We start from the raw sequence: 20,583 nt of genomic DNA on the forward strand, positions 1-20,583 counted from the left end.
GTTCCGTAACCGCCTCTGATGTCAGGCTTTTAGCTCCTTTCTTTTACTTTTCAGGCTCTTGCATCTTACTGTGTGCTGTCTATATACATCCTTATTCATCCAGTTAAACTTGAATTTTGCATGTAAAAAAAAAAAAAAAAATCTACTTAAGTCATCCAAGCCTGTACTTCCAAACAGCGATAACATATGGCTTTAGTTCCTCCTATTGGTTCTTACATTAAAAACACACACAAGTAATACAGAACTACTGTAAACAACACATTCTACTGTATATTTATTATGAGTATGTGTGAATATACACAACTGTTTAAAAGTTTAGGGTCAGCAAGAGTTTTTTAAAATAAATTGATCAAAAGTGGCAGTAAAGACTTTTACTTGGTTACAAAAGATATCTATTTCAAATAGATTCTGTTCTTTTGAACTTTCTATTCATCTAAGAATCCTGAAATACAATTATCACAGTTTCCACAAAAATATTAAGTAGCACAACTGTATACAACACTGAGAATTATAAGAAATGGTTCTTAAGTCTGCTGAAAATTCAGTTTGCCATCACAGTAATAAATTACACTTTAAAATATACTGAAATAGAAAACAGCTATTTTAAATGGTATTTAAAATTTTTATATTACATTTAAACCAAATCATCATTTCACATTGATTCAGATTAATAACTCAGATGTAGTATAAATTATTATTGATGTTTCTGATTTCACTTTTATTCTCCATGACTGTTTGGCTCTGTTCATTCTAGTATAGTTTTGGTTCGTAATGATTTTATAGATACAGTACACCTCACATTTTTACATACATGTTTTTTGTGTTACACCCTTTATTGTACATCTTCCCCTATTCCAGCTCAATATCTACCAGAGCTCTTGGGCTTTCTTTAAGATTCAGAAAGTGAAAGGCTCTGCCTCTCTATCAGCCATTATAATGGCTTTCCAGCTGAGGCTATGAACAGCCCCAGTGTGATGCTAAAAAAGCCTCTCTGTGCCCCTGCTCCCTCTCTCTGCCCACGCACGGGCCATGAAGCCCTAGGGGAAGTTGTGAAAAGAGGGAAAGGGTGCAGACAAAACAGAAGGATGAAGTCATTTAGTGACAGAATGGCAGTTTGGAGGATTTTTTGGGATCTTACTTTAAAAGGAGGTGACCCTTAGAGACCAAATGATTGACATGTTATGGATCCTATCTGGAAGAGTGACATGAGGTTGACCCTTTCTTTCATTTCTTTTCTGCTTCCTCACAGATGTCCAATGTGACCCCTGAGCACTGTCTGGACATAATCAATAAGTTTGAAGTCTCTGAGGAGAACAAGCAGAATGGAGTTCTTGGAATTGAAGGTGAGGACTATGGTTGGCCACACTCAGCTTTTCTTTCCCTCACGATTTTCCTATACTTGTTTATTAAAGAAAACCTGACAGAATGTCTGAATAAACTATTCGTGATCATGTGTGCAATAAAAAAAGTGTATGCAATTATGCTGTAACCAAACATTAAAGGGATGGTTCACCCAAAAATGCAAACGTTGTCATAATTTACTCACCCTCATGTTGTTCCAAACCAGTGTGAGTTTCTTTCTTATGCTGAACATAAAATAAGGTATTTTGAAGAATGCTGATAATCAAACAGTTGACGGTCCCCATTGTCTTCCATAGTATTTCTAAGTCAATGGTGACCAGCAACTGTTTGGTTCTTCAAAATGTCTTCTTTTGTGTTCAACATAAGAAAGAAACTTGACAAGTTTGGAATGACTTGAGGGCAAGCAAATGATGACAAAATGTTCATTTTTGGGTCAACTATTCCTTTAAAGTCCAAACTAATCTCAGAACAGCACAAGCTCAACATATTTAGAGGTTATGGAAGGCACTGCTAAACCACCAGGCTGTTCTGCTGGATCTTAAAGTTTCTGCTTGTGTGTGTCGTGAAATTTCATCTGATCTTTTTGGAGCTTTATTGATTGGGTCCATGAGCACTGTCCACTGGCAGTGAAGCACTGGCCACCCCCGTTTCCCTTAAGCTAAATAAGACACAGGGGCTCAGTTCAGCTTGGCTTCCTGTTAGAGCAAAGCTGGTGGAACTGATTGACCCTGCCTGCTGTGTGTGAGCCCTTAACAATTCTCTGGTCAGACCAGACTATGGACTGACTAACTAACTAACTAACTATCTATCTATCTATCTATCTATCTATCTATCTATCTATCTATCTATCTATCTATCTATCTATCTATCTATCTATCTATCTATCTATCTATCTATCTATCTATCTATCTATCTATCTATCTATCTATCTATCTATCTATCTATCTCTCTGTCTGTCTGTCTGTCTGTCTGTCTGTCTTTTGGTCAATCAGATCACAAGTAGACGAGGGAGACATATTTCTGTTTGTACCTGGGGTTTTAATCCCTCTCTTTTTGACCACTTTCCTGATTTATTTGAGGGGAGGGTATATCTATGGGCAGGTGTATATGGGCCTTTCCCATCGTTCAATCTAATATTGTGAAATAAGCTTGTGCAATTTACATATGAAGGAGACAACGGAATATGACAGAGTGGGCATTAGCTTTTGTTATAGCCACTCTGATAGTCGCAAAACTATGCTGAATGCTGTGGTTTGTGCTAGAGTCAGGACTAGGAGAAGAACATTGTGCTTTTTACATTTTTTCGTCTTCAAACCACACTTACGATTTCAGCCGGCAGTTTAAATCCCATCTGTTTAAGAATTAGGTCAGTAGGCAGAGAGCAGGCAGTCTTTAGTGGCTGTTCGTACACAATTGACCACATGAGCGTCTACACTGCGAAAGCAATCCAGTCAAATGACCTCTGGAAGTGGCCAGAAGTGGACAAGCCCAAAACATTTCAGATCCCATTTACACCTGTGTTTAGCTTTGTCCACATGATTGGATTACGGAAAACACATCCTAATACCAAACGTAAACAGGGCCTATATATCTCTCTGTCTGTCCTTTTTATACATGGTATTTATTGCAAATTTGCAATAGATTTTTGTTTATGTGTGTGTGCCGCTTCCTAATTGAATGTATGCTGTGTTTCTTAGTGACTTGTTTTCCATTAGTGGCTTGTCAAGCTGAAACTAATTTATTCAGCACACATCTGCTGCATACCACTCGCACACAGCTCTCTTTTTGTCTAAAAACTGCATTTTTGAAAGAGAGCAAGACATTTAGGCTTTTAAAAAGTCACTGGAATGATCTCTCCATTTGCACTCTGCAATTTTGCCATCACCCTTTTTGTCTTTGATTGAGTCGATTGTGTAAGGTGGTAACAACTGATGTTTTAGCAGTGCATCATTAGTCATTTGCCTAAATTTTGAGCTTTTGAAAGACATGTTACATGTTTTGTTTTTGGCTTGTTTTGATTCTGTAGCACTGTATAATATACAGCTCAAAGAACTAAAAAAAATATACAGCTGTTTTGGGTCTGCTTTCACTATCTAGGGTTCACCAACTACATGCGGAGCCCAGTCTGTGATGTGTTCAACCCTCAGCACAACGAGGTCAATCAAGACATGGATCATCCTCTGTGTAACTATTTCATAGCCTCTTCCCACAACACCTACTTGACTGGAGATCAGCTGCTGTCCCACTCCAAGACGGACATGTATGCTTGGGTCCTGCAGGCTGGCTGCCGCTGTGTGGAGGGTAAGAGATAACACTTGTGGATACATGTCTAATACATATTTTCCAATGGCTGTAATTATTTTTAGAGCCTTGTTTGTGGCTATGCTTTGTGTTACAGTGGACTGTTGGGATGGTCCAGATGGGGAACCTATGGTCCAACACGGTTACACTCTGACCTCCAAGATCACCTTTAAATCTGTCATTGAGACCATCAACAAATACGCCTTTGTAAACAATGAGTGCGTACTTCCTTCTCTCTTCAGTTTTTCTTTTCTCTTTTATGAGAGTTGTTTATGATCAGTCATTATAGTTGATGTCAGGAAATCAATCATCATTTTCTTTGTAGCTTTTTGAAACTATCCCTGGTGGGCATAGCAAAGCCATTTAAAGCTCATTTAAATAAACCATTTGTTCACTTTTGAAAAGTTTTTTTTACGTAAAAAGTAATTTTACGTTTAAAGAAAGGAACAGTACTCTGATGTATCACATGAGATAACAACTGTTTTTTAATTATACCAAAAATTAGAATAATAAAAAAAAAAAAAAAACATATATATATATATATTCTTAAAGTTTAAAATATTGCTTTAGAAAAAAAAAATCAAAATGTATTTTTTTTTTAAAAATAATAAAAGATCAAAATATAAATGTTTCACTCAGTATCATACAACTTGGTTGAATCATGTGACAGCAAGGTAGCATAATACCACTGAAACATTTATCATCATATATTGCATACCGTCTTGCATAATACTTTAAACAATAGTACTATAATACATAATATGCAGCAAGCTAGTTTTCCGTTAAACATAATACAGCTTCATAATACAAAATAGTTGTCACGGTGCACACAGCAGGGAGGGACGAGGAACATGCAGACGAGGGTAAACTTCCAAATAATAGTCTTTAATAATGACATCAGGACAGGGCAGGGCAAGACAAGGCAAGGCAGACACGGACAGGAACACCGGGGAATAATGAGTAGACCAGACGAAAACTAACTAAACAGGCAGGAACTAAATACACATGACAATCACTGATAACTAAAACACAGCTGGACAAGACTTAACTAATAAATCACACTTAACAAGGACAGGAACATGACCAAATATGGAAACAAGAGGCGGGAACACATGACACACACGACAGAGGACGTGACAGTACTCCCCCCTCCCGAAAGGCGCGACCCGCGCCGTAACAGTTCCACCAGGGAGGGGGGGTGGGCACTCTGGAGGCCCCTCAGGACAGACATGGACAGGAACAGACGGGGACCTCCAGAGTGGAACAGACAGAGGCCATGGCAGGGCAGGGAGCTCAGGAGGCCATGGCAGATGATCTTCGTGGCCATGGCGGAGCAGGGAGCTCAGGCGGCCATGGTGGATGGTCTTCGTGGCCATGGCCACATTCTTCGGCCTGCCCACCCTACCCCAGAGCTCTACTACCCCCCCCAAAATTTCCTTGGGGAATCCAGGGGGTATCAGGAGCCCTCCAGGGCTTAACAGACAGGACACGACACTGGCCAGACACACAGACAGGGCCGGATAGCCCTCCAGGGCTAAACAGACAGGGACAAGACAGGGACAGGACAGGCCAGACACACAGACAGGACAGCCCACAGGAACAGCTCGGAGGCTGAGGCTTCTTCTGGGCATGACAGGGAGTCAGGGGCCCTCACAAGGTCCCTCAGCAACTGCCTCCACTTCCACGACAGGGAGGCAGGCGGCTGGACTGGCCTCCATGGCCACAACAAGAGAAGCCACCTGCCCCAGACGAGTCTCCATGGACCAAGACAAGGTAAGTTTCATTAAAATGTTCCTGTGGGCAAGACAAGACGGCACTCCTGGCTGTCACGTGTGGACTTGCTCCACGGGGACCCGGGTCTGGACTGGAGTCAGCAGCGGCCGGCGGGCGGGAGCTCCAGGCGGGCTTGCCATACGCGCTCCAGGTGGGCTTGCCATACGCACTCCTGGCGGGCTTGCCACACCCCAGGCGGGCTAGGGTGAGCCGCGGACAGCGGCGTGAAGGGAGGGAGCTGCCGACGTTCGGGTTGGCTTTCCCCGTAGTCGGCGGCGTGCACGAGCGGCTGCCCGTGATGGCGGCAGACGATTCTCCCGCGAACGGCGGGCTGAAGAGCCGCAGACGGCGGCAGACTGGATGGGCTCGCGGCCAACGGACTCGCGGCGATCCCGCCGAACTCCCACGCCTTTCCGTGGGCTAGAGCGGGAAGGACGAGCGGCGACTTCCATGCCGCGGGACAGACAGGAACAAAACAAGAAAACCAAAACAAAAGACTTAAGAAAAAACGGAAAACAAAACGTGGTGAAGGGGCGCCACTTACTGTTTAGGTCTGGTCTTCTGTCACGGTGCACACAGCAGGGAGGGACGAGGAACATGCAGACGAGGGTAAACTTCCAAATAATAGTCTTTAATAATGACATCAGGACAGGACAGGGCAGGGCAGGGCAAGACAAGGCAAGGCAGACACGGACAGGAACACCGGGGAATAACGAGTAGACCAGACGAAAACTAACTAAACAGGCAGGAACTAAATACACATGACAATCACTGATAACTAAAACACAGCTGGACAAGACTTAACTAATAAATCACACTTAACAAGGACAGGAACATGACCAAATATGGAAACAAGAGGCGGGAACACATGACACACACGACAGAGGACGTGACAATAGTTTAGTGCCCCCTAAAAATATTGCATATTTCAGTAATCATCTTTGTTAGACTGCTATCTGTTTTCATGTTCAATAGACTGTTAATTGAAAAACAATTCAGATGGGCTTGCAGCCCCTTTGTTTGCTTTGTCTTACTATTACCAGACAAGGCATCCAGTGAAGTGCATGATAAAAAAATAAATTAAATTAATTTGTTGTGGAAAATTGTTTTGTTTATCACCATGATGTTAAGTATAGTAATAATTGAAGAGATCTTCCGGTATCAGTGCCTGGATGCTCCTAGAAAGCTACCTGTCTGTTTCTTTAATGTTTTTTTTGTCATTAAACAGCCACCTGTTTCAGCTAATGGCTCACCATAATGGAGCAAATGAGCCTTTTAGCACATGCACATTACACTCACCAAATCCCATGACACCTGCTTAGACAGCATTGCTATCACTGTAGCCCTACAAGGCATCTTTTTTATCTTTCACTTCCCTCTTTCAGATTCTCTTGTTTTTTCATGGTGTGTGTATGTGTGTATTTGTGTGCGAGAGCAAGGTATCTGACATTCAGATATAGCTTGTCTGAATCTAATTCACTTCTAATATAGAAGTGTAATAGTTTTATATCTGTATCTAAAACCTTAACTTAAATGAACTTAATTCAACAGGTATTTATTCTTTGAAAACAATATCTACTGCAGATATGTATAATATCTTAATATTTTATTACTTTTCAAGTACATTTGTCATGATTCAGGGATGTTTCGATAGGTTTATTGGTGAACAAGGCACAAACACTGATTAAGACAAATATTTTTGCATTGTAAAATCTGTGGTGTTTTCTTGCATGCTTTTGGAAACCCCTTGTTAGAGCAATTGTTAGAATATGCAGTGTCGAGATCTCAGACTATTAGTGAGAATAGAAACCAAAGTCAAGTGTGATTTGTTTGAGTGTGCAGATGAAGTAAACAGAACAGCCAGACAGCATGCGGCAAGGGAAAGAAAGGAAAAAGAGAGACACAGTCAAAAAGCAGACAGGAAAAAGGGAAGAGTGAGATGGCAAAAGAGAGAGAGAGCACATGACAGTGAAGATGAGTCAAGATGAAAGAAATACAGATAAAAGGTTAATGTCGGGGGAAGGCTCCGGAGGCAGGGAGCAGCTGCTGACTGTTCTAGCTGTTCCCTGGTTTGTGATTACTGTCACCCTCATCCTTTCTCTCTTCTGTCTCCTGCTGCATCAGGTTCCCCGTGATCCTGTCCATAGAGAATCACTGCAGCATTCAGCAGCAGAAGAAGATAGCTCAGCACCTGAAAGAGATCTTTGGAGACAAGCTGGATGTGGGGGAGGCTCTGAACAAAGACCCAAAGCAGCTCCCCAGTCCGAACTCCCTGAAGGGCAAGCTACTTATAAAGGTTTGGCATGAACTGAACACACCGTTTTCTCCATTTCTTATTTCTTTCTTTTTTTTTTTCCTTTTCCTTTTCCTGCTTTTGTCCACTGTTCTCTCTTTTCTTTCTGTCTTTTGTTAAACCCAACTTAAATTTCCATGCTGGTATGGACTAGTTAGTTCTGGTTTGGTGCTGGTCTAACTGGTGAACCAGCACAGTCTTGACTATTTGCCAAAAAAATTACCAGTATGCAGGACTTACAGATTTTAGACAAGTAAAATAGATCATTTACATAATGATTTGAATTTAGTTATCCAGTTGGACACACCTGTAGGAAGTTTTGCAAATCCACATTTTTATGGTTGTTGAGCCCTTAAATGGATTGCACTGAAAGACCAGCCAGTGATGAAATTCTCTTTCTGGTGGAAAAAATGGAGATGAGCAGGGACAGTCAGAACGTGTGAAGGGAGAATGAGTGTTAGTTAGAAAGAGATGGGCTAGAGGAAAGAAAGTTGAGCTGTAATATAGAAGTGAAGGAGTGGGGTTAGCTGTCATAGTCTAGCAAGTTTGGAAAGACACATACACTTGTATACTGTATGTGTTTTATAGAGACTCTCCATAGGTATCATTTTTCATATTAAGTTAATCATATTTCCCGTCCCCTGACAGTAATGCCATCCCTTAACATAACCTTCACAGAACGCTTCTGGCATTTGTGAATTTCAAAAAACAATGTTTTTAAGCCATTTGCTTTACGTGGACACAGGAAATGTTTACATTGTAATGCCCAAGTTTATGTTGTAGTACCCAAGTCATTATACATATTTGTGTTCTCATAAACCATGTCTTCAAGCACACACATACACACACTTACAAAGATACAACGCTTGCATTGATACCTTCTATGCATCCAACACCTCGATCTTCCAAAAAATGATGTGAGAAGTACCACAATTGTGTTCTTCAGCTTGTAACAATAGCATGAATGTGTTTGTGTGTGTGTGTGTGTGTGTGTGTGTGTGTGTGTTAAAGCCCTTTTTGTAAAATGTGAAATATGATCAAATATGAAATGATAAAAAAATGAAATGATACTCAAAATATGTAACTAATGAATGAGTCATACAGTCATTCATTCAATCAATCAATTCGTTCAAATGGCTGATTCATTCAGGAATGATGCAAGTGACAGTAAAGATAGGTTACTAAATTACTGGCTTACTCAGTTAATTAAAAAATGATTCATCCAGTAAAGAAACATTGTTGTGTGTTGCTCGAAGATGCATAACAGTTCTGCTTTGGCTTTGTTTGGAACTATGTTCATTGTCGAAATTAATCAAAAACAGGCTATGCTGACAATATTGTGTCTAAAACACAATGTTAACTTTATATTTATTGAGATATTGTATAAAATCAACATCACATTTGCAGTTGTGCAGATATTTTTGTGGAAAAAAAAAAAGTTTTCTTGTGATATAATGATATTGCTAAACTGTATCTAATGACGTAAATATAAGACAAAAACCCATAAAAGGGCATTTCTTTCCTTGTATTTTTAGAGGCACATAACTGCATTCTAATAAGCTGCATCACAAAGACAGTCATCGTCCTGCCTCATGGTTATCAGTGGGGTGCGTTAAATGAGTTAATAAATTTAATGCATTTTTCTCCCCACAATTATTGGTATGTAATTAATGTGTTAAATCAGTAGCTCTAGAATAAACACATGAAGAGTTCATTTGCAAAAACAGATAACTCGGTTTTTAAAAATGTTCAAAAATCATGTTTATTTTAGTTTATTTGGAATCCTGCATTCCAATTAATATCAATCAAACTGCAGTTGGGTGGTTTTGATTAAATAATAATAACTAAAAAAACTAAGCTAACTAACACAATAAAACACAATAAAAACATGATTTATGAAAATTTATAAAAACTGAGTGGTAAAAACTGGTATCTGTTTTTGCACATAAACTCTTCACATGCATAAAGAAATAAATACATGCATAAAGAACACAAAATATAAACACAAAATAAATGTAATGAAGACCAAGTTCCAGTGAAATATCTTCACAATCCTCTATAATGTGTCTATATGAAAATTATTGGGTGAATTTTGGTATAATTTAGTGGGCAGTTTTTGTCTGTAGATGATGTCGTTGTGGGGTGGGACTGCATCTGGGAGTAGAGACTAAAGAATCCAAACTCAAATACAAAGAATCATTTTAGCATAACACTGTAAAAAATGACCGTGATTTTAATGGTAAAAAACTGTGAAAATGCTACAGTAAAAACCTGTTAAATGGTTTACGGTAAGTTTCCCTAATATATACGGTGAAAAACTGTAATAGACATTTCAGAGAATTTTACAGTGAAATACCGTTTTTGGAAGTGAAAAGAATGTAAAATTTACAGGGAAAAAACGTAAATTAATATTCCCAGAATTCCCTGTGTTGCATTTAAAATTGGATGTTTTTTCTTTGAAATAACTATGTTTCTTCTTAGTTTTTTCTTATCAGTTATGTTTATTAGGGTTGTATGTTACATCTAATGTTGTTAAATTAATGTTTATTGCATATTTCAGTTTAATGAGTCTTACCATGATGGTGTTTAGTGATTGTGTGAATGACACTGTGCACCTTCTATATATGTTATTTAAAAACGACTTGTAATGGGCTTTGGTTCGTCATGTGAGTTTCTCATCACCACCTGCATTTGGTGGTTATCAGTGTATTTCAAAGGTACAAAACAGATTTTAGTACTTCTATAGGTTAGTATATTAACATTATAGCAGTTAATCAAATTATGGTATTTAACTGTAAATTTAAGTTAAAACTGTGAAACCTAAAATGTTGCTACCGTATTTTATAAGGTGGAATTCCAGGCAACCACAGCTGGCGTTTTTTTTACCGTAAATTTTACGGAATTTTTTTTACGGTGAAGATATATTGTAGTTCTACACAAAACTGATACTATGTGTAAAGAACTTTAACCATTTTTTTTTTTAAATACCTCTACAGAATCCTCCAGATATGATTTAAGAGCTTCAGAAAAATAGAGAGATGGATTGTGTGAAAAAGAGAGAGGTGGTGGAGAAAGAGATTCTGTCATCATTTACTTACGCCATTTCAAAACTGTCCAACTTTTTCATGTTCATCGTAAGATAAGATATTTTGAAGAATGTCCTAGCTGCTGTCCTAGCAAACCTTTTGCATCAAGATATGTTATGCCTGGTTTGACATCTGTAACATCAAAAACACTGGTAAAGTGTTTACATTATGTATAAAGCTTGAATATGTGCATCAATAATAACTTCAACTTTTAGTCTTTTCCCCACACAAAGCTATTTTATGTGGCTTGAGAAGACAAAGAATGCATGGACATCTTTAATGATGTTTCTTTTTAGACCATGTAAAGTAAGCGATGACAGAATTTTATTTTTATCTAAACTACATAAGGATGTAATGGGATGACAGGTGGTCAGTCAGATGAGAAGAGAGTATTGCTTTGTGTAAATACCGACGTCACTGTGCCAGCAAGGAGCTTGGCATTAGTAAAACAGGTCAAGACAGATGGCACTGCCAGTCTGCTCCTCTACAGGACCCTCCCAGTTGAGCAAACAGTGACGGCAGATTCTTAAACCCAGCAGGGACCCTTTGTGATTGGAGCACACTTGAGTAAATCCCCCCACACTTGAACATGGGTCTCCTTTGATTACACACACACTTAAACGTGTCACAATGTCAGCTCCCTCCGCCAGACGAGAGCACTCATTCTGTGTTCCTGCAAACTCTGGAGGTCAAAAGCACAGGATTGATTTTCCCTCCATCTTGACCCTCCACCAGCAACTCTTATTTCCCACTAGCCCTCACACAAATGTGTTTGTGAGAGAGACCGACAGACAAGGAGGAGACAAGTGTCTGTGTTTGGAGTTTTAGGTTTAATGACCCTTAAACAGGTTTCAATGCTCTGAAGTGTCTAAGATACTGTTTATCCTCAGGCTAAGATATTCAGCGCATTGTGGTAGAGCTAATAAAACACAGCGGGACTGTTTTTTTAGACCCGCTGTCTGCTTAGAATAATTTTCTTCCCGACCCGACCATTCCCGCAAAATTTAATCTCGTTTCCAGAATCTACCATTTAAATTTCCTCTACTAAAAGAAAGAGAGATAGGCTAACAAATAAATGTGTAGTCTGCACAAAATTGTATTTGTTATTTTATTCATCTTGTCAAGAGTCTTGAATTTATTGACAGCAAAATGTTAAACGAATTTTGTGTCTTAAGACATAAAATTTGTTTAACATTTTGCTGCCAACACAGTAGGAAAAAAGTGTATTTTTATTCATTTTGTCAGGATACTATTCCTATTAGCCTATTAGTTATTTTATTCATCTTGTCAAAATACTAAAATTTAACATTTTGCTGTTAACACAGTAGGAAAAGTGTCGCAGAGAAAATAAATAAATAAATACGACACCTGTCATTTAAAATTATAGGCTAAGCAAAATATAAACAAAACCGAGTTGAAGGTTATTCAAAGACAGCGCATCCTCACTTTGCTCCATCCTTATTCTGCTCTGTCACTCATCGACAACCTCCCTGTTCTGTCACCACCAGTAGGCTACAACCTGCTCTGAGGACCGTTATGCACATACCCCTCAAATGAAACGCGTGACGCAGAGAGCACTGGTTCATGCGTGCAGCACGTGCATAACAGTCCTGAGTGCAGGCTGTACCGGTGGTCAATGAGAATAAAGTGCTGTTCTGAAAGGACGTTGGGAACAGGATATTGTTAAACCACCCACTCCTGTTCAAATTACACCAGCGTCACAAGAAATCTGGTCGGGTCCCACGGGAGAGCCGCGGGAATGCAAACCTCTACATTGTGGGTCATTGACTTGGCTGTTAAATGTCTGAATGACAGGTGAGAGTGAGTTCTGTATCTTATCGGGAATGAAATGACAGGGTTACTGACGCAAAACTAAAACAAAACATTACATTTCAGCCTAACTTGAAAGAAATTGTTACTTCACTGGCCTTACGACTGCATACTATACTTTTCTTTCAGCTGTGGCCAGCAGTCATTAGTAAGGATTCAATTCTAGTATCAATATCTGAGGTGCTGTGTCAACACACAAGCTCTAAGGTGCTGTCGATAGTTTAAAGAGAGGTGAAACACTATCTAACACTCAACACTCTTTTCTTGTCTATAGGGGAAGCGTCTTCCTCCGTACTTGTCTGCAGATGCTGAAGAGGGTGAGGTGTCTGATGACGACAGTGCTGATGAGATTGAAGATGACTTCAAGCTGAAGAATAGCATGGTAACAAACACCGATCATGATTGAGGACAGTGACTGCTCACTAACACATACAGTATATACATACTCAGCAGAGTGATTTGATTCATATTTGCATTAATAAACATATTGATAGCATCGTAAATGTACACTCTAAAAAATGCTGGGTTAAAAACAACCCAACTTGGGTTATTTGGCAACCCAGTGCTGGGTAAATATTGGACAGAACACATGCTGGGTTATTTTGACCCAGCTGGTTGGGTTAAATGTTTTTACCAAACATGCTGGGTTGTTTTATTTAAGTCAACTATTGTTTAAAAATTATTATATTGCTGGCTTAAAATGGACTGGAAATTAAAACACACACACACACGTCTGGTTTGCTATCCTTGTGGGGACTCTGCATAGGCGTAATGCTTTTTCTACTGTACAGACCGTATATTCTATTGCTCTACACCAACCCTACACCTAAACCTACCCCTTACAGGAAACTTTCAGCATTTTTAGATTTTCAAAAAACTTAATTCTGTGTGATTTATTAGCTTGTTTACCCATGAGGACCTCAATTTAGGTCCCCACCATGACACGAGTCCCCATGAGTCTGTGTGTATCAAGTCCCCACCTGAATAGAAAAACAGGTACACACATGCACACACACACACAGACACACACACACACACACACACACACGCACACACACGTTTGTTTTTGTGAATTGTGGGGACATTTCATAGGCGTAATGGTTTTTATACTGTACAAACTGTATGTGCTATTGCCCTACTCCAACCCTACACCTAAACCTACCCCTTACAGGAAACTTTGTGCATTTTTACTTTCTCAAAATAATTCACTCTGTATGATTTATAAGCGTTTTGAAAAATGGGGACATGGGGAAATAAGTCACCTTCTCCTTGTAAAAATGTGATTTCATATATTAATACTAGACACCTTAAAGATAATGTGTACCAAAAATCTTTGTCATATCTTTATGTTATCATACTTCACTAGCCTGTTGTTTTGGAGCTTTGATGCAGTTATCATCAAGGTGCAACCAAGAAATAAACTGCTCTGGTCATGTGACAATTTGCACTATCCACGCACATATTTAATAGAGAACCTTTATTTTTTCCATATTTGCAGGAAGTGCACTAAAACATCAGTCAGTAAGATTTTTAGAGCTTTATAAAGGAAAACCTTTTTTACGGTCACAATTGTGACCGGTGGGATTAAATGGCTTTTAAGAAAGAACACGTGGACAAAATACAAGACAAATTGAATTTATTTGGGTGAATACAGCATAGTTTACAACATTACATACATTTAAACTCATTTAACAAGCATTTTAGACAAAAAATGTAACATTTAAAAGTTATGTTTTCAGGCTTTTAGACAGGCCAGTAGAGAGATGACAGAAAAGCAATATGAAGAGAGAGGGAAGTGGGATCAGCAAAGGACCTCGAGACAGGAATCGAACTCGGATCGCTGTGAGCACAACTGTGCTATATGTCGGCGCACTAACCACGAGAAGAAGAAAATAAATAAATAAATAACAGCGTTAAAAATGACCCAGCAACTTAGTTACAGAAAAACTACCCAGCACCTGGGTAAAAATATTAAAAACAACCCAATAAAATGACCCAATGGGCTAAACCCAGCACTTTACAGTATTGCCGCACTGCTCTGACACAGTCCCATAACGTCATTGAGGATAAAAAAAAAAAAATGGAGAAACCTGTTCAATAAAACCCTTTTTAATACTAAAACAAATTATTTATTCATATGTAGAAGAGTATATCACATGCTGTCTTCGAATGGCTGACATGGTCTTCAAGCTTCAATGAGTACAAACTTGTAATGTCAAATTAGGTAAAAGCTTTAACTGTGGTAAATACATGTGATGATGTTACACAGAAGTAATCTCATTTATTAGAAATACTATAAAATCAGCCTCTTATTTTCATGAATTTAATGTTTGGTGTGCCTCTAACCTAAAACGTGAGCTTCTTTAAAGTTGTACATACTTCAGGCCAGAAACATACTTTACGCAAGTACATGAACACACAAGCGTAAAAGGAAATATTTATACTAATATACACTGTATCATTTACAGTGTGTTGTATTTTGAATTGCCATCTGACACATTGCAAACTCAAAATACAAACAGACAAAAGCACAATAAACTGTTGGTAAATTCCAGCATGCGAATGTGCATCAATCTGAGCAAAGTTAGGTTTACTCATTAGGTTTAGCTAGACCTTTTTGTGCAAAAAAAAAATTAAGGATCTGTGTACTTCTGACAAAAAAGTGAAAGCAAACAACAGTATACAGGGTAACCTCTCATATAAATATCAAGACCATTTTGATTTCATGAACCTTTTGAGATAAAAAAAAAAAAAAAAAAAAAAACAGAGAGAAGAATGAAACTGTGCAACAGATAGGCTACTCAGTGTGCTGGCATCTTAGAGAGTAAATCTACGGTTTTGTCTTAAGCTGTGACAGAACAAAGTATGGTAACACTTTATTTTGATGGTCCCTTTTGAACATTCTAAGTAATGTTGCAACTACATGTCAACAAACTCTCATAAGAGTATTAGTAGACTGTTTGCTTCATATCTACTAACTCATTATTGTGTTGGTCTCCCAACAGATATTCTACTGACTATAAGTAACTTTGCAAGAATGTGTCAACTTAATCTAACCCTAACCCTACCAGTCAACTAATACACTACTAACACTCTAATGAGAGTCAGTAGAAATGTAGGTGTAACATTACTTTTAGTCAATAGAATGTGTTAGAGGGACCATCAAAATAAAGTGAAACCCAAAGTACCAGCAGTTTATGAGAGTTGTCGGTACACAAGAATCACATGAACACTGCGACACTTAAGAATAGTAAGTAATTAGGGAGTTTAGTGACTCAACATATAATAATAAAAAAATCCTCTTGTGTGGCGCTCCTCTATCATTTTGCGTCCAGATAAGTACTAATCATGTCGAATCTGTCTGTACATTGATATTGTATGTATCAGTTTCAATTCAAATGTACAAAAAGCAACTACACAAATACCTTATTAGAATTACAAATCAGATCATGTTGCGCTTTTAAATGTTACATTTTCCACTTTTCCACTACTCAAGCTGTTGTTTCACTTTCTCCATGTGCTGCTATGCCACCTTCTTGTCACACGTTATCACCTCCTCTGCATCTCTCTCTGCTTCTATGAAAATCTCTCAGTTTTGATGGAGCCAGTATTTTGTTTGGCTGCTTCCTCACACCATTCTGGCTCACAGTGAGCTGTTGGTGTCAGTCTCTAAAAGCTGATCAATCACAGCCCAAACCCCTGGCGAGCTTCTGTTTGTGTGGAAACACCTCTATATAGGCAGCGGAAAGTCTTTGTGTGACAACATGGCCATTTGCCAAAAGATCCATCCAGCAGCACTGCCATTAACAGAGACTCCTTTACAATCTCGTCCGGCGACAATTTTGTTTGATACTGGATATTTAACACATTCATTTATTTTCCCAGACTCATTTATTAACAACAAATTGGTTTCCAATGTAAGTATTTTTGTCTTCTTGAATGAATAATGCTTTAATAGCATTTTTATGTACCCTTGCAAAATATTCATGTTGCTTTGTTAGGAGTAATTAATGTTTAATGATCCACTTCAACAAGTCATTGCTTAGAGCCAATTAAAAGTTTTTTTTATGCTTCAGCTCATTACATGCCTACTTAAGGGTGTCAGGAAATGCAAGAAACACCCTGTCCCTGCTGTATGTTGAGAGCCATTATGGCTGCTTTTTCTGAGGACAGATTTTAAATCAGTTTACCTGTTCAAACAAAAAACAAAACTGAAAATATTATTTGCATAATTGGCTTTTATAATACTTAGAACTCATCCTTTATTGTTCTCTCAGATCAGTATGCCAGGCTTTGATTTTTAATAAAATGACTCATGAATAGCCATTGAAATTTAGAGAGAGAGAACACACCTCGATTAGGCCTCTTTCACACCGCGCAAGCAGTGCATATTTATTTTGGTACTCATAATAAAAAGTTACAGAATTCACATTGCATGTGTACCCCTGTAAAAAAATGTAGTACTTTTAAAAAGAGTACTTATTAAGGAAATTATATAATTAAAAAAAATTTAACTGAATGTAATGTTTTCAGACAGTTGCCATTAAATTAAATTTAAGGACTGTAAGTACATCTTTATATGCAATTTCATAATTACAGGTATTGTATTTGTAATACGGTTAAGGTGAACAGCTGAATGCATTTATGGTAAACTAAAATCAATTACTTTACATTGCTTTAGTATGTTAGTCAGAGCATCAAAATAAGTGTACTTTACAGCACAACAAAAGATTATTAGAACATAATGCTTTAAATACTGGACATTATTAAAATTATTGCAGCTTTTTAAATGTGTACTTATGAGTGATTACTTTTAAGTACACTTAAGTGGTTTGTAGTACTTCAATGATTTGAAGTATACTAAAAGTTCACATTCAGTAGTTTTAAAAATACTTATTTTTCACAAGGGTAAGCATTTTTCTGCATACACAAAAGTGTACATGGAAGAAAAGTTTCAGTGTTGAGCCTATTTTTGTCGTAGTCATTTGAAAACACATTGAAAATGATTTATAAACCTGACTATCAAGGCTTTTATGAAGCAACATAAAAGCTTGAGCTATTCATCAATTCTTTTGAGGGAAAAAAAAGAAAAAGAGAAGTTTGTATAAAGCTTGATGCTAGATAGAGTTTCTGTTCTGTAAATCTCATTTATTAAGGCAGTTAAGAAGTGTATATCTTAAGTTTGCTATGTGGAAGTTCTTCCTAGAAATAATAGATGCTATTTTCTTCTTAAAAAGATTACTGCAGATTTTGACACTCTGCTTACTGATTTTCAGTCCAATGGGTCCAGTCAGCACCAGGTGGAATCCCACATCAGGAAGAAACTAGACTCACTGATGAAAGAGTCTCAAATCGGGGATAAAGAGGACACGGACAGTTTCTCTATCCGAGCGCTGCTCCGTGCCACCCATGAGGGCATCCAAAGAAACCTGCGCAAGGTAAAGTAGCTCTAACTGTGATTCTACATTCTGAAGTCTGTGTAGTCTCCAAATTCTGTGTATAGATATAATGTTGCATGAAGCTGCACTTAAAAAAATGAAGACACAAACCCATTTCAGCCCCTATTGAAGTAGGCAGAACTAAAGAACGAAAGAAAGAAAGAAAGAAAGAAAGAAAAAAGGAAGAATTAGAATACCTAATCAGTGCGCACACATTAGTCTTGCAATCCAGAAAAAGACATGGAGCATCCCTTAATTAGCATTTGTTCCGCCTCTTTTCTTACCCTATTATTAGACTTTGCACTCTCTAAACATTCATTTTGATGTGCCGTTTGTAACGCACAGAGGGATTTTCTCTCCCCTCCAGTGTTCCTGCATAATATTTATGAAAAAATAAATAAAAATAACGGAAAACCGTTTGAGCGAGCGCTGAAATTAAGAGTCTGTCTGGAGACAATTTTAAGTCAATGTTGTGTTAATTTTATGCATCACTGAATGTAAAAATGTCTCTCTGACCACATGTGTCCACAAATACTTATTTGAACAGATTTTGACACTCAGGTCTGAGGTAGAATTAGATACCTTTTAAAGAAACAGCTCGATCATAACTGGGAATGAAGACATCATTTGCAAACCCTTCTGTCATTCCAAACCCATCATTATCTTTTTACAGTGCAACACAAATGTTTTGTAGAATGAACAAGCTGCTCTTTTGCATGCAGTGAAAATAGACAGTGACCACTGGATATTATCCTGTTCCTTACATAAGAATATTGTTTTTTTAAGGACTTGGAATATAGTCAATGGCAAGGGCGTTTCTAGGCATAGGCCAGGGGTCCAATTTACTGCATACTTTCGCTCCAATCCTAATCAAACACACCTGAACAAGCTAATCAAGGTCTCCAGGATTGCTAGAAAGTTACAGGCAGGTGAGTTTGATCAAGGTTGGAGCTAAACTCTGCAGGAAAGTGGATCTCGAGGGCCAGAGTTGAGGCAGACTAGATGGTTGACTGGGGTGTCAAGAGGGCGCCAATGAGCACCCCAACACCCCCTTGCACCCCTGAATTTTAGCAAATAATTTGTGACCCGTGCTGGCAAAATGAGTCGGAATGTGCACGGTCTAATTTTGAGCTATACAGACAAAAAAAGTGAAAAATTTCGATTTCAGGTTTTCACCTGGAATTGTAGCTGCTTGCATAATTATCTTCCTTGCGTGGCGTTGTGTGCGGATGAATCTAATGTTTTGAGGTGAATGTGTGGCAGTCAGTCACACACTGTTGTGGATGTTTACTGTACTTTGCAATCACAGATTCTAGCCTACGTCTTGGAATATATGACCCAAATAAGAATTTTCACCGTATGTTGTCATCTGAACAAGTAAGTAACAAGTCTGCCATGTTTGTTCTGACCAACTGAGGAAAAAAGCATTACAATAAATCGCGCTACCAATGGTGATTAAATCTAACGATCAGTTAGCTCATATCACATCAAACCGTGCAAATTATTATTATTGTTATACTTTATTCTCAAATGATTAATGTTAACAACATCAGCATTGCGTGAAAATGAGTGTGTATTAACGTGTAGATTTCAATTTCTGTACAATCTAATTGTCATGCCATTTGAATTTCATATTAAGAAATTAAAAACAAATGATGCTCCCTTCGAACTTGTTTTCTTTAAAATACAAATCTTGTGTAATCCCAGGCTATCTGTAATCAAAGCACATTTAAAACTGTAATATAATTTAATTTCATTCACATGTGTTTCATAAAGGCGATAGTTTTGAAGTATTTATATATTTTATTTATATATATTTCAAATATTGATTTCGGATCATTTTTAACTGAAAAAAGTTACGGACTGCAGCTTTAAATAGGCTATTCACGCAAACATAATCAGTTGTCTTAAGTGAACATTTGGGGAACTATTGGGGAAAACATCTGATGTGTAACATATTAGATCTGTGCAGTACAAGTAGGACCTAGCTACTATAAGCTATAGGCCGCCTGTCTCATTAATGTTAATCAAATAATAAAAGAAAAGATAGCTGCTACAACAATGGAGAAGTTAATATTGCTTGTCTCCGAGTATTTATTTCTTTACTAGATAGAACTGCCGGACTACCATAATAGTGTTATGAAATGTAATGTTTGGAGAAACATTTCATTCGCGATGCGTCTGCCATTACTTCAGCGGATTCTGTATCATAGCAACCACAGCATCTAAATGGAAAAAAACGCTGCCCTCTCAAGCGCTCACAGACGAGCGTTTTCAGCAGAGTGCCTGGCGTTTTCAGCTGGCAAAAAATGCTTTGGTGGACACGCGGCATTACATTTATAAGGGTATTTTTAAGGCATTATAATGAATGCATAATGCATTATAAAAAACCTTATAATATGTTATATCGTCTTATATATAATCATGACAACAATTATAATACATTGTAATGCTTACGCATTTGTGATTATTTATAACACAATGAACACCATATCAAATC

The 20,583-nt window shown here is 38.0% G+C and overlaps 1 protein-coding gene across 1 annotated transcript in view; it reads left to right on the top strand.

Moving 5' to 3' along the window:
* The window catches only part of plch1 (phospholipase C, eta 1), a 97,161-nt gene that overhangs the window by 51,042 nt on the left and 25,536 nt on the right, over positions 1 to 20,583 (top strand). Inside the window, 6 exon segments of the mRNA XM_058751103.1 lie at positions 1,250 to 1,343; positions 3,460 to 3,663; positions 3,761 to 3,881; positions 7,561 to 7,732; positions 12,920 to 13,027; positions 17,922 to 18,083. Of these exon segments, the coding sequence (XP_058607086.1) occupies positions 1,250 to 1,343; positions 3,460 to 3,663; positions 3,761 to 3,881; positions 7,561 to 7,732; positions 12,920 to 13,027; positions 17,922 to 18,083 (861 nt within the window).

This window comes from Onychostoma macrolepis, chromosome 18 (genome assembly GCF_012432095.1).
Source record: "Onychostoma macrolepis isolate SWU-2019 chromosome 18, ASM1243209v1, whole genome shotgun sequence".
In the NCBI taxonomy this organism is placed as follows: Eukaryota; Metazoa; Chordata; class Actinopteri; order Cypriniformes; family Cyprinidae; genus Onychostoma; species Onychostoma macrolepis.